The sequence below is a fragment of the Vespula vulgaris genome, chromosome 7 (assembly GCF_905475345.1).
Source record: "Vespula vulgaris chromosome 7, iyVesVulg1.1, whole genome shotgun sequence".
NCBI lineage: Eukaryota > Metazoa > Arthropoda > Insecta > Hymenoptera > Vespidae > Vespula > Vespula vulgaris.
The window spans coordinates 4,064,972-4,090,270 of NC_066592.1; the positions used below are offsets into that span (position 1 = coordinate 4,064,972).

Consider the following 25,299-nt stretch of genomic DNA (forward strand, 5'->3'; position numbering starts at 1 on the left):
TTTGAAAAATAGAAAAATGTTCGAAAGCAATATCGATCCAATTCTTTTCGAGTCGAACTAACATATGGACACATAAACGATCTAATAAATCCTTCGCTGTCTTAGACAGCCTGAGAATGAGACGATCAATGCGACCCACCTCGATTTTACGGCTTCCTTGTCGGACAATACCACGACGAATCAGCTTCCTTGACAGAAGGATCCGATCGAACGACGTTTTTCGAGTACCGAAGGAAGTTGAAAAGACGTTCTGTTTGTCTACTGTCTTTCACTAACATTTTCTCCAATAAGGTATACGATCGTATTTCTTTTCTTCTTTTCCTTTTTCTTCTTTTTTCTTTTTCTTTCCTTTTTTCTTTTTTTAATAACTTATTTATTTCATCTAATCGAGATTTGATCGATTGCATTCTCGTCGAAATTAATTACGTCGGAAATAATCTAATTACTAAAAAATTAAATTATAATGCATCCATCTATTCTCTTTATATGCATTTGTACGTTCGTTTGTACAGAATCGAACAAAAGTTACTAGATGACTACAAAAATCAATTACTCTTCTTCGCGACCTTTCGAGGCTAATTTTTTCTTCAGATCGTAAAACTACAAGCTCTCCAGACTTGTCTAACATAAAAAATCTCAAATAAGATTAATTGGTTTATAAAATCATGTAGAAAAGTTTTGGTCCGTCCTGTACATGGAATAATTTAATTTTCTTGCACTTGCAGAATCTCATACTATATATAGCAAATATATAAGTTGATTCGTGTTAATTATTACACATATATACATAAATATATATATATATATATATATATATATATATATTATACATACATTTATATTTTCGTATAATTAGTCATTACAATATAAAAAAATATATAGTTCAGAGAAAAATATACAACTTATAAAAATTACATATGTATTTATTACAAGTATGTGTAGTAAAGAAAATATTTATTTGTGTTTATCGATCGCAACGATGAGAGACAGAGAAGAGAGGGGAGAGGGAGAAAGAAAGAAACAAAGAGGGAGAGAAAGAGAGAGAGAGAGATTAGTAAGTTATATATCAACAAAACGAGTTTGACATATAACAAGGTTATGGAGAAGTATTAATGAATACAAAAATAATAGAAGAAAAAAGCTGTGTTCAAACTTTCGATTAGTCATCGATCCTTCCAACGTTGTTCATTGCGTTGTTTCTTTACAAGGTTAAATCCTCGAAGTAGTAGTAGTAGTATTAGAACTTCGGTAGAAGTTGGTCGGGTTCACATGCGGGTAAGGATTTCTAGAACGCTCAAAACCCATTTCAAATTAGAAAGCATAGCTTAGCTCGTTGATCGACATAGGATGTTACAATGGAGTTGAATGTAGTTGATTGCCAGAATGTTGAACGTTCTCGCGTTTTAGGACAATCGAACGTTATGGCAATCGTACCGAGCCGTGTGGTGATTTGTCAGAGTATGGATTACACAGTGCAGATTGCTTTTACATAATCAATCAAGATCGAGAGCTACTCAGCAATCCTAAATCACCATTTCTCTCCTCTGGTATGTTCTCTCTCTCTCTCTCTCTCTCTATTCCGTACTGATAGCAAGATATATTACAGCGAATGCGAATGTACTATCATTCCATCGGAAATCGAACAAGACATTTCCATGTCGTGTGTAAAAAGCTCTACATCTCGTATATATATATATATATATATATATATATATATATATATATGTAACTTTGAATTAAGCTCAAATATATATATTTCTTTTTTATAATATACATATCTATAGTAGTAACAATAGTAATTTCGTATAATTATAGTAATAATATGAATATTAATATATATATATATATATATATATATATATATATATATATAGATTTTTGAAAGAATTCATAGACATAAAATACGATATTACATTAATGAAATTGGAAATATTATAAGTATTATCAACGTAATTATTAGATGATTTTATAAAAAAAAAGAAGGAGAAATATCGAACATAACATATTCATTTTCACCGATGCTGTCTTATTTTATTAAAGAATTATTCATCAAAGAGCATAATCTATTCGGTTTACTACTCCTCTCAAGTTACCTTTGTAGGAATAACATATGTAAGTACATAAAAGCTGTAGCTATTTCAACATTAACGAGAAATCGTCTAGGTGGGTTTCGATTTCGAGTAAACGATTAAATCCCACAGTGACCTTAAACGTAATTAGCGGCGTAGAAAGTTAGCCTTGAAAGGGATGACGCTTTGGGAGCTAGTTCCGCGTTATTTAACGTAGTTGCGCCCCGTTTTCCAAGGCAATCAAATCGACTATCGTGCAGTTGGGAACGCCCTCGAGCGTTCTCTTCGTGTTACATTTACTTTCAGGATAGTTATATATATATATATATATATATATATAACATATATATAATATATATATATATATATATATATATATACATACATACATACATACATACATACATATATATGTTCTCTCTCTTTTTTTCTTTCTCTCTGTATCAATATCTGTATATCTCTTTCTCGATTCTTTCGTATAAAAATCGTAGAAATATCAAAGAGAAACGATCGAGTATTTATTATATTCCTCGGCTCGTAGTAGTAAATCATTTCTCCGACATTATTTCTTCTTTCAAAACCAATCGAAAAGAATTTGTTTGCCCTTCAACTCGAGTCTCCAATTTTTTTTATATACGTACGTACATATGTATACGGTATCCTTGTGTTTCTTCAAAATATTTACTCGTTCAACAAAATACCGAAGCACGCGTTTCGTTCCGTCCCACACAGAGTTTATTTTCGATATAATATTTATACGTCAAAAATTATTACGTACATTGTTTCTCACGAAGAAACAATTTTTAATACAAATATTTGATCGGGGAAAAAATAAGTGATTAAAGAAATGTACGACGAAATTTAAAATTATGTTAAGAAATTAAAATTTTATACAATTTATGACGTTATATTTTGTAGTAATAAAATTAGAAGAAAGAAAGAGAGAGAAGAACAGAAACAAAGCCACTCATCTTAAATCGGACGTCGTATTATAATTAAAAATATATTTTCCATGTTTTTAATTATTTGATTGTTTACTTATGAAAAAAAAAATAATATCACAAATTTTTAAAAAGCTTCAGATATATATATAAGAGCTTGTAAACTATTTAACATCGTTTTAGAAACATTTTATACAAATATATATATAGTTGGTAAATTTCTTTTTATGAAAGAATAAAAGGGCTTGTCAAGAGAAAAAGAGAGAGAGAGAGAGAGAGAGAGAGAGAGAGAGATTCAAGCCCGCATCGTGAACATTCCAACGACGTTATCTCTCATGTTCTGCGTTCTCTCTTTTAATTCGAGCATTTGAGCAGTCTAGCAGAGAGTGATCTAATTAAGTTCGTCAAAAATGAGAGACAACCTTTTTGAGACGTTTCTTTCTAAATTCATGCGAACCGTCGTTCTTAACTGTTGAAAGAGTAAGGAAAAATGGAATGGTAGTCAATAGAAACGAGAAGGAAAAGAAATGAAATGTCGTTTTTAAGAAAGTGAATGAAAAGAAAAAAATTTTATCATGCAAGAAACTCGTTTCTCTAATTGTCTACATAATAAAAATAAAAATATTATTTCAATATTGTATATTTATATTAGAAAATTAATTCAGGATATAAAAAGAATTCGTTTATAGCCTTTGTTTAACGACAAAAGTTGCATTTATACAAACAATTAAAAATTATTATCATCTCATAAACATAGTCTTTTCTATTATCTGCATTGAGTTAGATAACTTTATCTCTAATTCTCATAATTTCTATGGAAATATTTCTTTAAAAAATTATAAAATTAATTTTGTTATAAAAAAAGAAACTGAATTACAAGTCTTTAAAAAGATATTAATGGGAAAGAAAGAGAGAGACAGAGAAAGAAAACATGATAATATTAAAATTCTCTACTTATGTAAAGACCTCAAAGTTTACATATCTTTAAAACCTCCTTCTATATTTATCTACCCTTCTCACTCCTTTCATCCATTTCCTTTCATCATTTTCCTCTATTCCTTTCTAACGTTTCTCCCCAGTTCCATTCTTTTCTCTTTCACATAACATAACTTTCCTATATACTACGCACCAATCCTAGAATTATTTTATCAAGCTACATAGATCATCGTCAAATTATTCACACCATTCATAAGATCTTTTTATTCAAATTATTCGGAAAGTATTCGAAAAGAAATTCAAAAAAAAAAAATTATAACAAATGACGCATTGAAAGAAGAACAAGTATCGATCGATGCACGAGAGAAGATCAAAAAGAAAAGATAAAGATAAAATGAGAGACAGAGACAGACAGATAGACGATCAGAAAGAGAAAGAATGAGTGTAAATGTGATAGATAGAGAGAGAAAGGAAGTGAGAGATCTTGATTCGTCATCGTTAGACCAAAATTAATCCGTCGGTTCTCTCTCGTGGGCAATTACAATATCTCAGATGAGGACGAGAATATAGCAACAGCAACAGCAACAGCAACAGCAACAGCAACAGCAGTAACAGCAGCAGCAGTAACAGCAGCAACTGCTCTGTAGTATAGCAGTAGTAGCAGCAGTAGTAGCAGCAGCAACGGCGTAGGGTCTTCGGTGATCCAATTACCGTCAGAATGGCTTTCCAGTTGTTGGAGTGCCTGCTCATCCGCTTCTCCAACTCCTCTCTCTCTCTCTCTCTCTCTCTCTCTCTCTCTCTCTCTCTCTCTCTCTGTCTGACACATACATATATATATACATATATACATACTTACACTTACCCTAGCAGAGTACACGTCTACTGCAACGGGCGACACGAAATCCGCTGCGGTCGAGCGATCATTTGAAATGCATTTCGATGGGGGGGGGGGGGGGGGGACGCGTTAGACAGCCGAGAGATAATCGACGTCGATCGTGGCGTTTCCATCTACGATGATCCCTTCGAAATCAACACCAAGAGCTCTCGTTCCATCACGTGATTTGTGTCACTTCTCAGAGAAAGATAGATGGATGGATAGATGGATAGATAGATAGATACATAGATAGATAGATCACTTTTGAGTACTTACCGTAGTTCCGATCCATAGAAGGATCGCGACGCGACTCGATGCGTTCGATTGAATAAATTAAAATGACATTTTCGATTAGTTCGATAACGTTGACGATTGATCTTTTTTTTATTTTTTTTTTCCGAATAAAAAAGGAAAAAATTGGAAGTACTCTCTGTGCGATCTAATTCTTAACTTTATTCTTTTTTTAACAAAAATGTCTTTTTTCTATCCCTTACGGTTCAGCGGATGAGTAATATGTGATGATAAATAAAAATAATAGATCGTTATAGAAACGAGCAGTATCGTGAAATTTGATCTTATGATGGAATTGAAACGAGGAAGCGAAGAATGAACTATAGTAATATCAATATCGATATTCTGTCAAACGAAAAATTTTATTGAAATTTCCCGAGAGAGAGAGAGAGAAAGAGAGAGAGGGAGAGAAAGAGAAAGAGAGAAGGGGAATAAAAAAAATTTCGTAGAGAGGTAAAATTGAATTTCGTTTGAAAATTTGTCGATCGTTCTCGCTTTGGCTCGTGAACTAGCTCGTTGACCATCATGTCGAAGGGAGGAGGGAGTTGAAGGGCTCGAAAGGGAGACAACGCAAAAGGGATTATTAACGGTGGATCGTCGGTGGCAAAACGAGAACAATCCGGCATAGTTTCGTCACGCTTGGCTTTTCGGAATGGCCTCTCGGCAAAACGTCTATATACATATAGCTACATACATACATATATATATATATATATATATATATATATATATATATTTGTGTGAGTGTGTGTATGTATACGTATGCGTCCTGGCCCATAATGAATCCTTAAATTATACTCGTACGCGTCGCTGACCACAGAACAATCTAATTCCAACGTCGAAACAAAGACCCTTCTAATTAGTCCAACGTTAATTTACTCCGCTGTGTCTTTCAGGTGTCGCAGTTACGGTTCTGCCTGGCCATTGCGAGAGAAAGGTGAGCGTTTTCTGTTTTTATTCCTACGTCTCTTTCTTTCTTTTTTTTTTCAAATTCTCTTTCGTTTTTTTTCTTCCTATGTCTTCCTTTTCTTCACTCTTATCTTTTCTTCTCTTCTGTCATCCAAAAATTCATCGTCTCGTTTTCTTTCATACATATTTTTTGTGGTACACATACATACATATATCGCGTACGTACATTTATTCTCTCTTATTCTCAAATATATATATATGTATATACGCACACATATATATGTCTTAACCATTTTCTTGATTTCTCTCGTGAATTTTATCCTCACGATTTCGTTACGTCGATTTCGACGACCTCCTTTCTTTTACTACGCTATCTACCATTTTTTAAAATCTACCTTCCTCCCAACCCCCCTCTTTCCGTCTATCTACACAAAGTTCGTTAACTTTTTACAAGGTGCAATCTTTCAAAGATTCAAATTTCCCGCGCGTGCATTTTTTAAGCGAGTTAATTTGTTTTCTCGCGAAAAAAAAGAATTCCCTCTCTTTCTCCCTCTTTCTCTTTTTCTCTTTCTCTTTATCTCTCTCTATATCTCTCGGTGCGTACTTCTTCGACATCATTTTATATTAAATATCTTCAACTTCTTATCTTTAATTCCCTACAGGGACGATCGTTAGGTTAAGTGCACATTATTATTAAAAATCCTCGTGATAAGACGATATTATGAATTTGTAATATCGTACTGATCGTAATAACTTAAAAAATAAAAGAGAGAGAGAGAGAGAGAGAAAGAAAAAACGTCTCTCTCATCACTTTGCAGGATCACTTTCTCGCGTCTTTGTATTCTTTAAAGATACTTGGAGAAATTATTAATCGTTTTCCAAAAGGCTCGATTTAACGATCGTGGGAGCTACGTTTAATTCGTTGAAAAGTTTGCATTCAATGATGAGGGTCGATCGATCGATTGAATCAATTTAAGTTTGCTTTTCTCTCGACTAGCTTGAAAATTGTTATGAAAGAGCCGTTTAAATTCATTAATTCGTATTCCTTCCTTATATTCATTTACAAGGCGGATCGAAAAAGTTTCTAGATGATTTTTAAAAACCGATTAATCTTTTTCAAAATGTTTTTATTTTTTGCGAATTGTAAAAAAGTTCCTAAGCTTGTAGTTTGACAATTAGTTAGCCTATAAAAAGTTCCGAAAAAGTGTAATTGATTTTTACTATAAAATCGTCTAAAAACTTTTGATCTAGACTCTTTAAAATGTCAATATAAATTATATTTTTATTTGCGTTCAATGATGTGGAACATCATATACGTTCGTTTCTAAAATACATTAAATTAACAAATATGCACATGCACACACTTATATCTCTCTTTATTTTATTTATCAAGTCTCTCCAATGCTAATATTTACGTAATAACATTTGAAGACTATTTCATTTATTCAATTGCATGCAATATCATCACTAATATCAACCAAGCTAATTGCTAAGCTCGCTGATGTAATGCGATGAGATTAAATTAACCCATTTGCAACAGAGCGAATATCAATTCAGCAACTAGGTATACTCGTATATGTAGAATATACAATCGTAGTTTATATTTATAGATAATGAAAATAATCATAAGCATAGAGAGAAATCCTATATGGTAGAGCTTTTCTCAATGCCATTATAAATTATAAACTTGTGTTTCGTGTTTATGAATAAAAATATCTTTGTAAAGATTGATTCATTTAAATGTATAATATTAATGTAAGATATAATATATTTCTATTTTTTACAAAAATATCTAATTAATCATTAGCAATTTATTTATTCATTCGCTTCTAGATATATAAATATAAATATTAATTTTCGATTTTACAAAACAAATTTAATATGCAAAAAGTTTATATTTTTTAAATATAATAATTCTTTAGATTCCTCTAATCTTATTCTTTAACATGGACGAAATAAAATAAGATAGAATTTCGTTAAATAAAAGGACAATAATATTAGTATCGATCTTAATATGATTTGAATACGTTCTCTCGCAAAAATTACATTCATTTTAAATATTAACACGATATAACTTTTTTTGGAAATATTTTCATCAAAATTTTCATTCATCAAAATTATGATTGCAATTATTTATCTTGAATATATCTTACGTTGTTAGAGAAAAAACTAAGAGAAAAGTGGATAGGATACATTTACGTATGTACATATTGTACGGTTTGTATAATTAAATTTTGCTATACGTAGTACCTTTAAATTCAATGCAATTCCAATGAATAAAGTGAATTGAAATTCTGCGAACGAACAGAGCTCATAGGTACCTGCGTTTTCGAGAAAAGCTTTTGACCATACATTTCACTCGACTATTCCCATGAATAATCTAGAAATTGAAAACACTGTGTTACTGTGTTATGGTTCGTCGATAGTTGAAACTATTATAAATATCTGTAACTATAATAAAAAAAAGTAAATAAGAAAAAAAGAAATTATATTTAGCTATTATATTATTTCAATATTATAAATAATACAATTTTTAGGGTTTTTCAAATAATTGATCTACATATTTTTTTGCAAGATAAAAAATGAACAACAAAGATATACAATAACGATTTGATAAATAATTTTTACTAGTTATAAAATAAATTTTTTTTTCTTTATCATTGAACTCATTTTTGTATATTTATTTTTTTTGTTTCATAAAATGTTTTTATTAAATAAAAAAAATATAATTAATGACTGGACATATCGCGAATGGAAATTAATCGGATTTCATTATGTCGGCTCTCGAAAGTATGTTTCTATGTTATACGCTCACGTTTTCGCGATTCATGATTATAATCGAGCTAAGTTTTTCAAAAGTTGGAGCTCGATCACGCGAATATTTTCGTTGGCCATAGAGAGATTATCGTTCGGAAGTCAAGCGTTAAATTAGTCTCGATCAAAAGTTTGCCGATCGCCATCAACGACAATGCTAACGTAACTTCTCGAGTTTTTACGACGTTATTATAACAAGATGACGAAGAATTTAATGATCCTTTTTAGTCACCAATAAAAATTTTCTATTAGAAAACAGTATTGACAGTCTTGAAAAAAAATAAAAATTTATTTTTAAAAGTCGAATAAATATTTCCAACATTTCAAATGGTATTTCGTATTTTATTATTAAGCTTATACGAATTTTTTCTCTCTTCCTCTTTTTCTTTTCATTTTCTATATCATCATAATATTGATCAATACACAATGTATTAAAATAATTTTTGCAATAATAATAAGTTGGATACTAATTAGTAAAACACAAAATTGTATTGTAAATTTCTATGATAATTGTAATATTGTTTAATTGAATCGTTCGATTAATATCGCACAATTATGAAACAAATATTAAGATAATAAAGAATATCTTTGATTATTAACATTTTCGTTTTAAATTAGCCATTTGCATGAACAATTGAAATTTGTTAATTAAACTCATCAACATAGAATGTTCTTATACGAGCAGATTTGAACGTTACATCGTTACAATCTAGAAAGCTCGTTTGAAACGTTGATTTCGTTGGCAGATAAATTACTTTATTAATCTCATAAATGTCCTCTTGTACGACTTTTCTCTCTCTATCTCTCTTTCTGTCTCTTTTTGCACGAAAACAAGTCTATTTTTAATTCGCAGGTATTTCGTCATTTCAACGACACGTAACGCAATTACAAAGGATAATTAACGTTCTTTGTATTTGAACGTTTAACACATGTACATCAGTTAAAACGTGTAAATAATAAATAAATAAACTGCTCGAACGTGCGCACGCAAAAGGATGTAATTATATTTGATAACTAATCGATGGAAAACGAATTCACTCGTTATTTTTTGTTTCGCGTAATTGGAAATTGACAAAATATAAAAAATTCTTTTCAATCATAAGTCCATAATAATATAAAATATATAAATTTCTATAAATTCAGCAATAAATCAAAATTTGTTCCTTTGTATGAACGACACGTCGTCGTCGTCGTGGAATGTTAATATGTCGTTCACACGACAGTGACAAGTGAGAACCCGTTTAACTTGCTGAAAGCATGTCGTTAAAGAGATTGACTCGTACTCCTGAAATTAAATCACGGTTGCTTTCTTCTATGGCGACAGGAGTTTTACCGAAGTTAGAAAAATTATCATTATTGTTATTGTTATAATTTATATAAAATGTAATATATAAATTTACACAAAACAAGTATATATACATTTTTCTTTTTCTAATAAAATAACGATGGTAATAACATAACTAATATATAATATTAACATACATATTATTTTTCTTTTCTAATTCAAATCGTTTTTTAAATGTCTTTTCGCTTGTGAAAAATAAATATTGATATATTATTATATAAAACTATATCGTATTAATAATTAACGACGTTAAATATCGTCGCGTTTAATTATCCTTAATGAAATAATTAAAAAGGACAAAGATAAGAAGGGAAAAGTAAGGAAAAAGATAGAAACAAATATATTCATATTTTTCGAGAAGGAAAAGATCTTGTAGAAAGAGATAGAAGGAAATAGAAAAGATGGTTTTGCGAGAGACGGGAATCGCCTGCTCGACAAATTCCCTGAGTTTATCGAGGCCGAAAACGAAGCACGGATGACTATCGACTATCTTAAGCGGTTCCTGCGCGTACGTATGTATTATCTCAGAAGCGAAGCGTCGGGCTTCCGGTCGAGTGCATCAGATTGGGAAGACAATGGGATATCCCATGATGCAACGGTATTATGGAACAGAGGAGGTCGACCTCTTTATTTCTCTTTCTCTTTCTCTCTCCCTCTCTCTATCTTTCTCTGTCTTTTTCTCTATCTTTTTCTCTGTCTTTTTCTCTGTCTTTTTCTCTGTCTTTTCTCGTTTATCGTTCTAAAGATATACAAACGCGTGTAAGAGAGATGGGAGAAAAAGAGAGAGAGAGAGAAAGCAAGAAAGTACCATTGTACCACGAACAAACGTTCGAGACTGTTTCAAGGATGGAAATTCCTTGGATACGTCACGTACAGTTTAAAGTTTAAGAAAACGAGGAGAAGATGTCTCGTAACGACGGCCAATGCAAATACTCAAAGCTAGTACGCGGTAATAATGCACCAACTTGAAAAACTGTCTTTCGTATTTCTTTCTCTATTTCTTTATCTCTGTCTCTCTCTCTCTCTCTCTCTCTCTCTCTCTATATATATATATATATATATATATATATATATATATATATATATATATATATATATTCTCTCGTGCCTCGTTAAATATTATAGTCCAATTCATTTTTTTCTCATTACATTTTATGACATTATTACATAGTAGTTGATTTCTTATTGGATTTTTTACATTAATTTCTAATTACAATTTTTTGCTTCTCTCTTTTTTCATTCCTATCTTCTTGTCTTTTTCCTTTCTCTTTCTTTCTCTATCACTTTTTTTTCTATCACTTTTTTAAAGTTTCCATCTTCATATCTGTTTTCATTATTACTCCGTATCATACTTTATTATTTATTAAAAATTGATCCAATAAAAATTGTATGTTTCTCACTCTTTTATCTGGCAGTTTAAGTATTTTCTCGTTTTATTTCAATTTTTCTTCTTAGCATCCTTGTTTTCAGAACATTCTCTTGTTGCGAATTCAATACGACACTATTCGTGTGCAAGCTGATATCGAAGATTAGTTTTGTCATGGTAGATAGAGAAAGAGAAATAGAGAGAGGGAAAGAGAGAGGGAAAGAGAGAAAGAGAGAGAGAAAGAGAGAGATACGGGCACGAGAATTCGCTTGGGAAAGGAATCGCTGGAAAATCGTGGAAACTCGCTTGGAACGCGGTATCGAACAAGCGATGCGACCTATCTAGTTATATGTGTATGTATATTTGTGAGTGCGTGCATATATATGTGTACATATTTACGAGAAAACATATACTAGTGACGAACAGGAGAATGAATTATTATCGACGCTTCGTTGACGCACGAATACGTAGATCTGTCCTTGTTTTGAAACTTCGAACATGTTTGGATATGCCCGATGATTATGATCGATCGATTAAATAACAAGATGACTGATGACTTTTCGTTGAAACTTCATTAATTCAACGACTTGCTTAATTATCGATATTTATGTTTGTTCTTATCGTTTGTTCAACATTACTGAAATAATTGAACGATCGAATAATAATGAATATGGAAAATATGAAAAAAGATTAATGAAAGAATAGTAAGTATCTTAATACCAAAGTGTTAAAGTGACAGCAACTTCGATAACAAATATTAGCGGAACAATTACGTTGCAGTTTTTAAATAAAGTGACAATAAACAAAGAAGAAAATTTAATCATATTATCAAGCAATTCTCTAGAGAAAGAGAGGAACAGCCATTCTCGTAATTTCGATCACGCATGCCATTCATAACTAGACGTTCATAATTAGAAGATAGGTTTATTTGTAGATTCCTATTCGACCGAAATCATACAAGTTCTTCCTTTATCGTCCTCCCATAAACGATAATTAGAAAAATTATAGAATACCGAAGTGTCATCGAGTTGCTTTCCGGCTTTGTGCGAATAGTTCGAATTTTTTATTAAACGAGAAATTCATTTTCGTGATCGTAATTTTTTTTCTCTCATTTATATTCCTCTCTTTGAATACATATTTTTCATAATCCTCAGTACAACGTGCATATCATTACTTGTTTTTTAACTTCAAATCTAAAGCTCGATATTTCATTCATTTTTTATTCATTTTATTAAAAAAAAAAAAAAAAAAAACAGAGAGCAAGAGAGAGAGAGTGTGTATGTGCGTGTTTATTAATTAAACAATGAATACATCATTATTGATAAATTTTAAATATTTCAAAGTTTAAATATATTCAAAGTGTAATAATTATATTATATATTATTACCAATTAACATATCTTTGATAATTCGTTTGAATAATTTTGATAATAATCAGTTAATAATAATACATATATATTTCTTTTCGATTTGTTTGTTTGTTAAGTTAATATTGCATGAAAATCTCTGCATATATTTCTTGATAACATGTAAACAAATAATTAATAAAATACAATGAATATAAACAGCAAGCTGATTCAAGGTATTTCGATATTAATATTTATGTGAATATAATTATAGATGTATTCTTTGTATAACATAGAGATAATTGTTTAAAAAAAATGATCTCTTTTTTATATAATTTCGTACCGTTTGAAATATTAGATTGCTATGTTATTGCTTGAGAAACGTAATAATAATTAAATAAGTATAATGAACACGGAGCTAGTAAATTCGACTCGAAAATTTTCTAACAAGAAATTTAATAATTGTAATTCGATGATAGAGCTCGCTTTCAAAAAGACACGAGTAATTGAGAAATAAACGAAGGGATGAATATTAAAAGGTTTTCAAAGGATTCCTCGTTCTCTAACGATTCTCCTAATGACTTCTTTCTCGTCTTCTCTTCCTTTCGCGACATTCGAATTAATGTGTAAAATTAACGAGTCCACGAGACGATAACGAGTTTCACCGAGTCAAAGATAAAAGTAAAAGAACTGTTGGTTATTCTTAGATACGCACTTCGAGAAAGAAAGAAGACGGAGAGAGAGAAAGAGAGAGAGACAAAATTTATGTCTTGGCTGTACAGAGTTAACGATATTGAAAATTTACAATCCTCGTATATCTATATCATCATTTGTCATAAAAATTAAAAACGATTTTAGTTACGTTATCAAAGATGAATGAAATATAAAAGAAAGAAATAAATTATACATAATACACAGGATACACACAATATGTGCAAAGAAGATAACATTGGTATAAATTTTTATTTATTTTTATATAAAAAAACACACACACACAGAGAAAAAGGGAGAGAAAAAGAGAGAAAAATAGAAAAAGCAAAGAGATAAGAGATAGTACAAAATAATAAAGAAAAATAACAAATGCAATTTTAAATCTAATAAACGGGAGAAGAAAAAAAGAGATATAGATATGTAGCTCAGAGAGAAAAAAAGAAAGAGAAGAGAGAGAAACTTTGGTAGACAGATAAATGAAATGTAGAATCAAAGGTGAAATTAATTATTTCTTTCGTAAACACACAAAACAAGGGAGAGAGACAGAGAGAGAATGCGTAGCCAACAAATTAATAGAAAAAGCGAGTAGAAAGAGCGTTTGCACTTACGTAAATACTGCGTTAAATATGTTGGGTGTTTAATTATGTAAAATGAAGAGGGTGAATATGGTGCCCAAGGAGGATAAAACATTCTCTCTCTCTCTCTCTCCTACTTTCTCATTCGCTTGTTCACTTCTAACCAACAAGATCCCATAACGCGTACTATATTTTGCTAATTATTATTATCCGTCTATTAAAGTTGGTCGGACAGTTAAAATTAATCACATCCTTAGCTCAGCCCATTTTAGGATAACACCAGCAACATCCTTGTCGGTCTAGTATGTGTCGGTTCTACCTTATCCGTAATTTGAGAAACTTCTGCAAAAGTTTAATCCTGTTTTCAAATAATTTAACAAAGATCCATTATTTACTTTGTTTATTTCGAATTATTTCTTCGTTCGTTCTCTTTTTTATCACACGATCATTTAGTACTTCAACGAAATGAAGAAATTGTTCGTTAAATGCGAACCACGGAAAGATTTTAATCCAATCGTTCGGATATATGTATACGTATATATGTATGTATGTATATATGTATTTATCTATTTATGTACGTATATATGTACGTAGTCATGTACGTAGTCATGTACGTAGTCATGTATGTATACATGCATCTAATGAGAATGAAAATGCATGAGAAAGGACGGTGAAATTTCGACGTCACGTTTTTTACAATCGAACGAACCTCATTATCGAACATCCATTTACTCGTTATTATTATAGTCTACACGCCTGGTAGGAAATTGTTTATTCGAAATACACTACGTTATAAATTCATTTACATGATCGTTCGAGAAGAAATTAGAGATTAATGAGTCGTAATAATATTGAAAATATATTATATTATTGTATAGTATTACGGTAGATTGTCGTTTAAAATATTGTTAGAATTTTGTTCTTTCTTTGTTTTTTTTTCTCTCTTTTTTTTTTTTTAATCTTCTTATTATCGTTAATACTAATTGATACGATCCTTTTCTGGCATACTTTTAGTTAGAATTTTTTTTTATGTAAGAGATATTATTGTAGGATTTTATTGCTTGTCTTTTTTCGTTTTCTACGCATATTTTTGACATAATTAACGAATGATACAGTCGATTGATTTTTAAAATATATTTTTTATGATTTTTGTCTTCTCTTTTTCTTTTACTTATTTATTTATTTTTTTGCTCTCTTTGATATTGTTATTGTCCAACTGATATTGTATTTGTTCAAAACGCTCACTTTTCGGTTAGAAATTTTCTATTTTTGTCAATTCCTCCCTTAAAGCTTTTCACCAGCAGACCACTTGAAACTTCTCGGTACGCTCTTGCCAAATGCGTGTTCATAAATTCTCGACGTTTGCCGTTACGTAACTATTCGGATTTGTATCGAACATACCGGATTCAAATGTCGAATTCAACATGGAAATTTTCAAGTCCGGATTTCAAAAGAAAGAAGAAAAAAGATGATAAAAAAAAAAGAAAAGAAAAATCGAAAAAAACTGTCAGTTCGTTACGCAGAGCATCGATCCTTCATTCAATATCCATGATTAATAAATGTAAAAAGAAAATTTGATCGAACGTGATATAGTTTTATCCAAAATTTTTTATTTCTCCTTTTCAACGAACAAAGATTGGAAGATATTTTTTTGTATTTTCGTGAGAGAGAAAGAGACGGAGAGAGAGAGGGGGGGAGGGAATTTCTATTTTTTATTTTTTATCATTATCATTTTCATATTACTTTAATTATTTAACAATTTAAGTAATTAAAAATGATCTATATGTACATGTGTAGAGAGAGAGAGAGAGAGAAAGAGAGAGAGAGACAGCTAATAAATCGTAATCTATATTATGATCTATATTATCGTATAACTTTGGTTACTGCATATAAATCCAAATGATTGAAAAAAGCAATTAAAAACTGTAGAATAATCTTTATTAATTAAAAAGAAATAAGTAAAAAAAAAAAAATAAAACAGATTTGTTCTTTTTTCTTTCTTTCTTTCTTTCTTTCTTTCTTTCTTTCTTTCTTTTAAACGATCTTTAAAGAACATTTTGTTCTTTTATTATTTGGATATGTACATATTAGATTGAATCGAGCAAACAAGAAAGATCAGAAAGTGTTCTGTAGTAAAAGAACAGAGAGAATAGAGTGTGATCGATACACCGATATTTGTTTCCTCGAACGAGAAGTCGTGCTACGTTACGCTGGTCTATTCACTACGAAACAAAACTCAATTATCGGATAAAAGGCGCTCGAGTAGTCGCGTGTTACGGAAAATTGAAAACTCACCGTCGCGTATCAATGACCGCCAGTTTATAACGTTTCTCGCACTACTGAATTTCTCGATATATATATATGTATATATATATATGTATATATATATGTGTGTGTGTATACACACGCATATGTTTTATATAACATTTCAATTTTCACATCGTTTATTTATCTTCTGATTATAAAAATAATTAAAAATATGCTTACTCTCATTCATAAAAAAAAAAAATAAAATAAAATGATATCGTAATCGCGAGGAGTCATTTTTCGAAATTTAGTGACTACTTTTATTTTACACTTATACGCATATATGTATATGCGTATGAAATTATTAAAAAATATAAACGAGATGATTGAAAATCGATTTATTCCAACGTAAAAATTTCATCTCGTTATCATTTTATAATATTTATTTAATTAACGAAATCTATAGAAGAAAAAGAAAAAAAAAACGATGAGATTAAATTTTACAAAATTTTGTGGAGTGGAATGAAAAGAAGAAAAGAAACAAAAAGAAAGAAAAAAGAAATTAGATAACTGTATGGGTAAATGTATATCTACCATAGTTAATTATCATTGTTACGTTCGTTCGGATCGTATAAATCCAGGAACAAGAAAGGTGATGGTGATAGGAGTTTCTAAGGATTGGAGAAGTAGTAGGTATACGGTTAAATAGAAGTCACACCTCGCGTGAGAGAAAGAACAGAGAAAAGAGGAGGATGTTGTATCTCCTTTGGAAGGAAGTAACACCTACCGTAATTTCCTGGTCGCTGAGGTATGTGAGGGTAAAACACAAGAAGATACGATAGGACATGGTGTTCTTTGCTTGTTTGCGTAACACCGTCTATCCCGTTTCCTTCCCTGAGATGACGGTGACCTCGTTTGTGTTTACGATCAATTAGTTCTCTTTTAAAACAACCTGCCAAATCGTTTCTTTCCTTCGAAAAGGAGGAAGACGAAATATTTGGGATAACAAAAAATTGTAGAAAGACAGAGAAAGAGAAGGGTATCGAACTATCTTTCGATATTTGATATGGACTTTAATTATTCCTAATCTAATCTACCTAACTTGCCAGTTTATGTACTGTCTAAACAGTTTCGTGATATATAAGGTGTACTTGGGATAAACGTAATACCAGCATATTCTCTGCTCTGGAAATAAAACAAACTATGATGAGAAATTTATAACATGGAATTTAGGAAAAAAGGTTTCCTCGCTGATCCCTGATAATCGTATCTCACTGATATCCTTGATAATTTATAAAATTAACATAATCGACGATATTGAACATGCCCTCTTTGCAAGTGTGTCAATTTTTCTTTTCTTGTTTATCTCTCTCTCTCTCTCTCTCTCTCTCTCTCTTGTCTCTTCCACTATTTCTTTAATGTCACTATTTCGAAAATAGAGTATCGCTGTCGTTAATAAAAAGATTATATGAATAATTTGTAATTATAATGGACTATCATTTCTCAGGAGTCGCAGGATGAGGCAAAAGCGAGACTACCAGAGTTCCTGTCGGAATTGGATCTAGCGAGTCTCGAAGCTTCCGAGGAAGACGTCGAAGCATTGAAAAAGATTGCTAAGAGACTGGCACCAGAGAAGAATGGCGAGTACCAAGTCTATCAAGGTTTCAACATCGTCCCTTTAACATCCTGATTAACAAATCTCAGCACGTGTCTCATTGTTACTTACACTAAAACGCATTTCTTTTCCTAGTCTTCTTTGGGAACGAGGATCTTCTTAAGGAGTGGCTCAAAGGAGCGGGTATTTCGAAGAATGCATACTTTCTTCTCGTAGCATGTTGTCTTTACCTTTTCATAGTAATTAAACGTGTCCTATTCCACGTTCAATATAATCCTCTTCGTTCGATCCCCTTTTCGTAGAATCTACACTTAGTAGCGACTCGAATCAACCATTCTAAGAATAAATATTGACTTTGGCGTATCTTATTTAGGTGTATCTGGACAACCGGGCGTTGACTTTCCAACCTTTACGACGATACCAGCAACATCCTTCAGTTGTCGCGGATTGAAAGGTGGTTACTATGCTGATTTGGAAACGAATTGTCAAGTACGTTGCATGTGTCACTCTTAAGGTTCATACTTATTTGTGACCGACGGTGTCTTCTTTTATTTTATTTATTCTTTTCTTTTTTTTCTTTTTTTATTTTTTCTTTTTTTAATTCGATTACTATCCCACAGCGAAAAGGTTGTAAATTAACAATGATCCAACGTTTTTTCAGGTCTTTCACATCTGCGACAACGGACGTAAGATATCGTTTCTTTGCCCGAACGGTACCATCTTTCAGCAATCGCAATTGATTTGCGATTGGTGGTTCAAAGTCGATTGCAGTAAGTCGACGGAACTCTACGAGCAGAGTGCCGAACAGCTAGCCGAGGAAGAGAGAAAACGTACGGAAGAAAAGAAAATGAAATCCGAGTTCCATCGTACCGTCGATCATGACGGACTCGATTATCATCAAGGTCAAGACAACTACGATGGCAGACAAAACGGTAGAACGAATCCGTTCGGTCAATCTGCGAGACCCAATCAGATTCAAGACAATGCCGATGGTTTTAAATCTCAATTCAAACAGAGTAACGTTTTCGATCAAACAAATGGAAGATCCGGCAATCAATTTGCACAGACTTCCAATTCTAATGGTTTTCAAAGTAACGAACAAGATCTGGACGAGAATTTCAATCCAAAACCTAAACAAGGAGCAACCTTTAATTATCGAACGATAAATAGACAACAGAATCAACTGGTAGAGACTCAGAATGGTAAATACAATCAATATAATCCAAGCTACGAGGAGAAGTTTCAGGAAGGTACTCAGGACAATCAAGATCCATCTAACAACTCCCAGGATTATTATGGATCAGCTGGTACACAAAACGTAGCCCTACGTAACGAGAGACCTACCGGTAGGAATACGAAATCGAGAACGAGTTACGCCCGAAATTTAAATAATTTGAATTCGCCTACTCAAAAGTCTACGGCTGCTTACATGGAAACGACGACTTTTAGGACAACGACTTCGAGTCCTGTCAAAGAATTTCAACAGTTTGCCGAAAGCGCTGCTTTCGTATCCAATCGTGGCAATTATTACAACAACAATGCTGCCAATCGTCAATATTATTATCAATCTTACAACAATCAAGAATCAACCACGAAAGATTCAACAACGACGAAAGAAAAAACTAGTTCACCCGTGATCAGAACCAGATTCAGTATACCACCGTTCCCTGGTCCAACATTCGCACCAATATACAAACCACGAACGACTACCATACCGAGTCACGAGACAACATTACAATATACTACAACAACCGAAAAGACTTTGGATAGTACGGATTACTACAGACAGCCTTATACAACGGAAACATCGTATGGTTTTGGCGGTGCCGTTGAAACCATTGCCACAACTAATCGTCCAGAAAGCGAGGATTATCAGACCAGTACGGAATCCATTTCCACTCCAGCGTTAAATGGAAATTATCAGGAAAACTCGGAAACACAAGCGGCTTATCGTAGCAACCTGGATTCGAATAATCCCGATCGAGAGACGTTCTCGAATTATTATCGAAGTAATAATGAATATAATAGGAATAAGGTGATCGAGGCTGATCAAGAGACGAGTTATACCACTGCGAGATCTAACGTTAATACAGAAAATTATCGTGATTATACCGAAGACGTAGGGACGACGACAGCTTCTTCTATCGATTATTCGAACGACGTTCTCGAAAGGCAAAAGTCGACGGGTTCGGAGACAGAGTCGAAGATCGACGCGAAGGAATCTACGAGAAATTTGCCGAGTTACCGTGCTAACTCGATAAACTTGTCGACGGAAAAACCGTCGAGGAGTACTCAGCAGTATTCGCCAACAGGAAAGACTTTGAGTCCTTACGACACCAGTTTTACGTACAAACAGGGCAAAGTTATGTCAACGTTAGGTCCCTACATACCGTTCACGAAGAATTACATTCATTCCAGTACTTCGACCCCTACGACGGTGACGACCGCTAAACCGCCGGTATATACAGCGACGGTACCTAGTCTTACTTCTACCATAGCCAATTATCGCAATCCTAAGAACCTGATATCAAAGTCGAAACAATTTTTCTCTTCGTCGTCGACGAACAAGTTGAAAGGTAGTAGTTCGACTTATTTACCGGAATCTCGAGCCACTTTGAGAATTGGCTCGACTTTAGAGAGCAGGCCTGCCAACGAGAGAGAACACGTACTCGATATGTTACATTCTCTCCAAGGTTTAGAAAACGACGTAAACACGTCCGGCAATTCTCGCACTAGTTTGTCGACAGCCTCCGGACCATCAACTTTACATTCGCTCGCTCTTTACTTTGCCACTGCCAGCGAAAACTTTGCCTCGAGAGAATCGACAGAGTCGAATACCGACCGTCCAGAAGATACTGAGGAATCGTCGACGGAGAAAAGGGACGAGTCCACGGTGGAATTGCCGAAGAGTATACTTACCCAACAGACGGTCGAATCCTATGCTGAATTATTTAAACTGAACAACGCTCTCGAGATCAATGATACGAGAATAGAAGATTCCAACGAGTTCGAGAATTCCAATGACGATTTGGATCTTCAACAGAGCGAGGGTCCGGTAAACGGAGCAAATAAAACGAATGGAACGAAGCTTCGTGAGCTTGCCCAAGTATTCACACATGCTCTATCTGCCTACTTGCAAGATCCTGACACGTTCAAGAAGGTACTCACTGATATAAGGCCAACCGATCCAACCTGGACTACCGAAAGCGACCAGAGTGAAACCACCACTTCTTATCCGACCACGGTAACCGAAGAATTTCCATCGGTTACCAAGGAGAAAGACGAGGTATTGGATTTCTCGGAGGACGTGAATGGAACGAGAAGACGAAAGCCAACGAGCGTGTATCCGAGCGTGTATCAACCACCTTCCATCGCGATCACGAGCAGCACCTATAAGCCTTATTTGTCTCAACGTGACTACTACGGTTCGACCTTGCCACCTGTTCAGACTGCACGTCGTGACTTTTACACGACTGGATTCCCTGAAACGTATCGTCGCGATGTTTATAACTCAACTCTGTCGCCTGCTAGATCTATCGGCAGTGTTTCTCATTCAACCATTAATACCGTTCGACCTGTCGAAGACAACGGTTATCAAACGACAACATGGTTACCTCCTAAAACGCAGAACAGTTATTACACGACAACGGTAGCTCCTACGGAGGATACGCTAGATCAGACTACAACTTCTTCCTTGAACGATCTCTCCAATAACAATGATTATTACGAATCCTCGACTCTGCCTGCTGACAATAACTTTGCTTACGCAGTAAACAACGCGTTCAATGTCGGCAACGACAATCGTATACCAGTCAGTAGTGCCGAATCGAGCGATCATAATGGATCGGTTAAAGACGATTATTTCCCAGTAGAATATAAATCTGGGGAAAATCAATTCGGCGATACTCCTAACGGCACCGCTACCAAATCAGATCCTTACGGTAAACACGTGAAACCTCTTGGTATTACACCGATACATAAAAACTATGTACCTTCCTCGACGCCAGCCTATTACCTACAATACGCACAAGATTCGCGTTTAGGTGGCAAGTCGGAAAGATTTGGTACGCCTCATTATTTCAAGCCTGAAGATAACAACAACGACGATGGATCACAAGTAGTCGAAGTATCGAACAGTATAATACCCAGTTCTACCACGTCGATACCGCCTAAAAGGATCAGCAATAGTCCATTTAGAATACGTTATTACGATTCGAGAATCCCGGATGAATCTCTTGTAACAGCTCGTAGTTCGTATCAGAACTTTAGAACTGGCCAGAATCGCGTCGAGGGTAACGTCAAGCAAACGGAAAAAACGACGGAGAGATCAGTGACGATGACATCGATATCATCGTCGAACGTTGGACTAGATCCGATAACGACTACGGTGATCGACTTTGATGACTCTTCTCACGTTACTACGGTCACTCGAAACGCTTCGAACAATAATCCGATTCAAAACAATACAGCTCCGAATATATTGAGCAACGATCATTGGACGTCCTCGCCTATGGTCACTCAACTTTGGGAAAGTACTGTTTTCATCGATCCTAAACGTATAAATCACGGTTTGGAGGATGATCCTTCCTCGAAGGAAGTTACTTCGAACGAATCATTTTCAACGTTGAAACCAACCCGTAGCAGTACATTCGAATCTCATAAGGATAAGATTTTTAACATAAATACCTATGACGATGCTACGAAATCGTCGATTACAAGCGAGGATATATCAACGCCTTGGCAATGGGGTTACAACAACAACGATGACTCGCCCACAACGTTTACTTTACTACCAAGTGTGTTCTCGGGCGAAAACACGGCTACCCCGACACCGATTTATACTACACGTTCTAGTATAACAACCACAATAACGTCTTCTGTAACATCAACCAACACCATACCCAGAGATAATGCTTTGGTCTCCTTGTTACCATACACCGCTACAACTTCGAGTGCTTCAAACACTAGTGACAACGAGGTTGTCAAGGCTAAGAGGATCTTTGGTAAACTTAACGAAAGCAGTTCGGATACCTTGATGAAAGTGATGAAACAAGCTGACACCAATGAAACCGTCAGACAATTAGTTCTATTGTTGATCAATCATTGCAACGGACCGATGAACAAAACCATGGAGGAAGAGAAAGAACAATTGTTAAATGCTCTTTTAAGGATGCCGGTTAACAGGTTCTCCACAGAGGAGTCGCGTGAGATAGTAGCTGGTATCAACAAGTTGACATTACCGATCGGTAGACGATCATCTTCAAGATCGAACGAACCTGATTCTAAAACGCCATCGACGACACCAAGATCGAACGAACCTTCGATCACGACATTCCGTAGTAGACAAGGTAGAAAATTTCGTACGACCACGGAAAATCCGTCAGTCTTCTCGAGACGATCGGACGATCCGGATACGCAAGAAACGATTGACTCATTATCGGAAACGTCAGTGTCCGATAACAGAGCATTGGATCTTCTACGATCTCTTTATTCGGTAGCTGCTAAATGGGGTTGAAATTGAAGGTAGATCCTTCGAAAGAATTTTCGACAAAACGGAGGACGCTGGTGCGTTAAAACATGAACGCTCGTAATTATTTTTCGTTCTTCTTTTATTTTATTTTATTTTATTTTATTTTATTTTTTTTATTTCGACGAAGTAGGATTAATTATTTACTCAAAAAAAAAAGAAAGAAAGAAAGAAAGGAAAAAGTAAAAAGAAAAAAAAGAGAAACCAAGCAAGACATTTGACAGCATCGAAAGATGAAAGAAAAGAGAAAAAAAAAGAGAAGAAGAGCAACTATGAACGAGAACTGTTTTGCTAAAAGGCGAGTAGACAAGTAGCAGTTCGATCGATAGTTTTTATTTATAGCCCCGTTATATAGAAAATAAGTATATACGATCTTTTAGCATTCCGCATTTCGTGATTGATCGGATTAACGCGCCGATGAAACGATATTAGAAGTTGTAAGTCCCGGTTAAAGCCATTCGATATAATCGATTTATTCAATTTCGGCTGTTGTCTGACAGTCGCGATAATGGAGATCGTTGAACGTATCTACCCGATTCATTCGTTTCGAACTTTAAAAAATTCTCTTCGAATTTTTTCTAGCGAATATTATATGTTTTCATATTTATATATATACATATATATATATAGAGAGAGAGAGAGAGATCACTTGCAATTGCCAGCTAAGACGATGTCGATTAAATATAGAACGTAAGTTTATATTAAAATGCATAGGTAGTAGCTCGTAGTAGCATTTTGTCATTGAAATTTTCAGAAAATTTAAATTCCTCTGATAGACTTTCAAAGAAGGGATCATCCGACCTTATTAATATCTTCTTCTATGTAAATCTATATTTAACACGTGTTTCTAATGAATTTCTAAATTACTATAAATTACTATATAGTATTATAAGAACTTTTTGATCAAAAAAAAAATATAGCATGTCTCATCACTTTGCGAAATAGTAAAAGAAAAATATGAAAAAAAAAAAGAAAAAAAATCATTTCTTTTTCCTTCGCGATTTGTGTCTCTCTCGTGTTATTGCGACCGTCCAAAAAGGGACGATCTTCGAGTGTTAGTTATATGATCGTACATACATATATATATGTGTATGTGTGTATGTTTGTGTGTGTACGTATTACATACTTACATACATATATAGAATAGGATTCTGAACGAACGATGCTTCGTTTTATGATCGTAAGAAAACCTAGCAAACGGTAAATCATCAACGATCTTCCTTATTTGATGGTAATCGCTTTCGTAAAATATTATATCCCTACGATGATTTATGTTTTACGATAGGAATTACATACGTGTGTATATGCGTGTGTGTGTATGTATGCGTGCGTGTGTCTTGCGTTCTCCATTACGTCTGCACGTGAATCTATCCAAAAGATTTCCCACGCTTGAAAAAGAGATGACGCGTGTAGAAAATCTTTTCGAGAAAAAAAAAGAAACAAATCGAGAACGTTGACCAAAAAAAAAAGATTATCGAGAATTAAAAAAAAAAATTAAATCACTTTTATCGTTTGAAATTTTAATATCGGATCGGATCGATTATATCGGATTCGAGCGATCACATATATTTATCCGTTTTTTATACGATCCGATACGCGATTTCGAGTTTAGTAAAGAATTATTCAATTCATTGGATCAACACATATATAACAACGTTTTACATTATCCTAATGCATGACCTATTATATATATATAAATATATATATATGTATATATATATGTATATATATATA

General features: G+C 33.4%; 1 protein-coding gene across 4 annotated transcripts in view; it reads left to right on the plus strand.

The window, feature by feature from the left end:
* Positions 1–24,544, plus strand: part of LOC127065417 (serine-rich adhesin for platelets) — an 88,952-nt gene extending 64,408 nt beyond the window's left edge. For 3 of the 4 annotated variants that reach the window (XM_050997723.1, XM_050997725.1, XM_050997724.1), the window contains exons 3-7: positions 6,008–6,048; positions 17,931–18,084; positions 18,174–18,221; positions 18,412–18,527; positions 18,700–24,544. In XM_050997723.1, the coding sequence (XP_050853680.1) occupies positions 6,008–6,048; positions 17,931–18,084; positions 18,174–18,221; positions 18,412–18,527; positions 18,700–23,553 (5,213 nt within the window). In that variant the 3' untranslated portion in view covers positions 23,554–24,544. The remainder of the gene's footprint in view (positions 1–6,007; positions 6,049–17,930; positions 18,085–18,173; positions 18,222–18,411; positions 18,528–18,699) is intronic. The other variant, XM_050997726.1, reaches the window with a different exon arrangement.
* Positions 24,545–25,299: the final 755 nt, after the last annotated feature.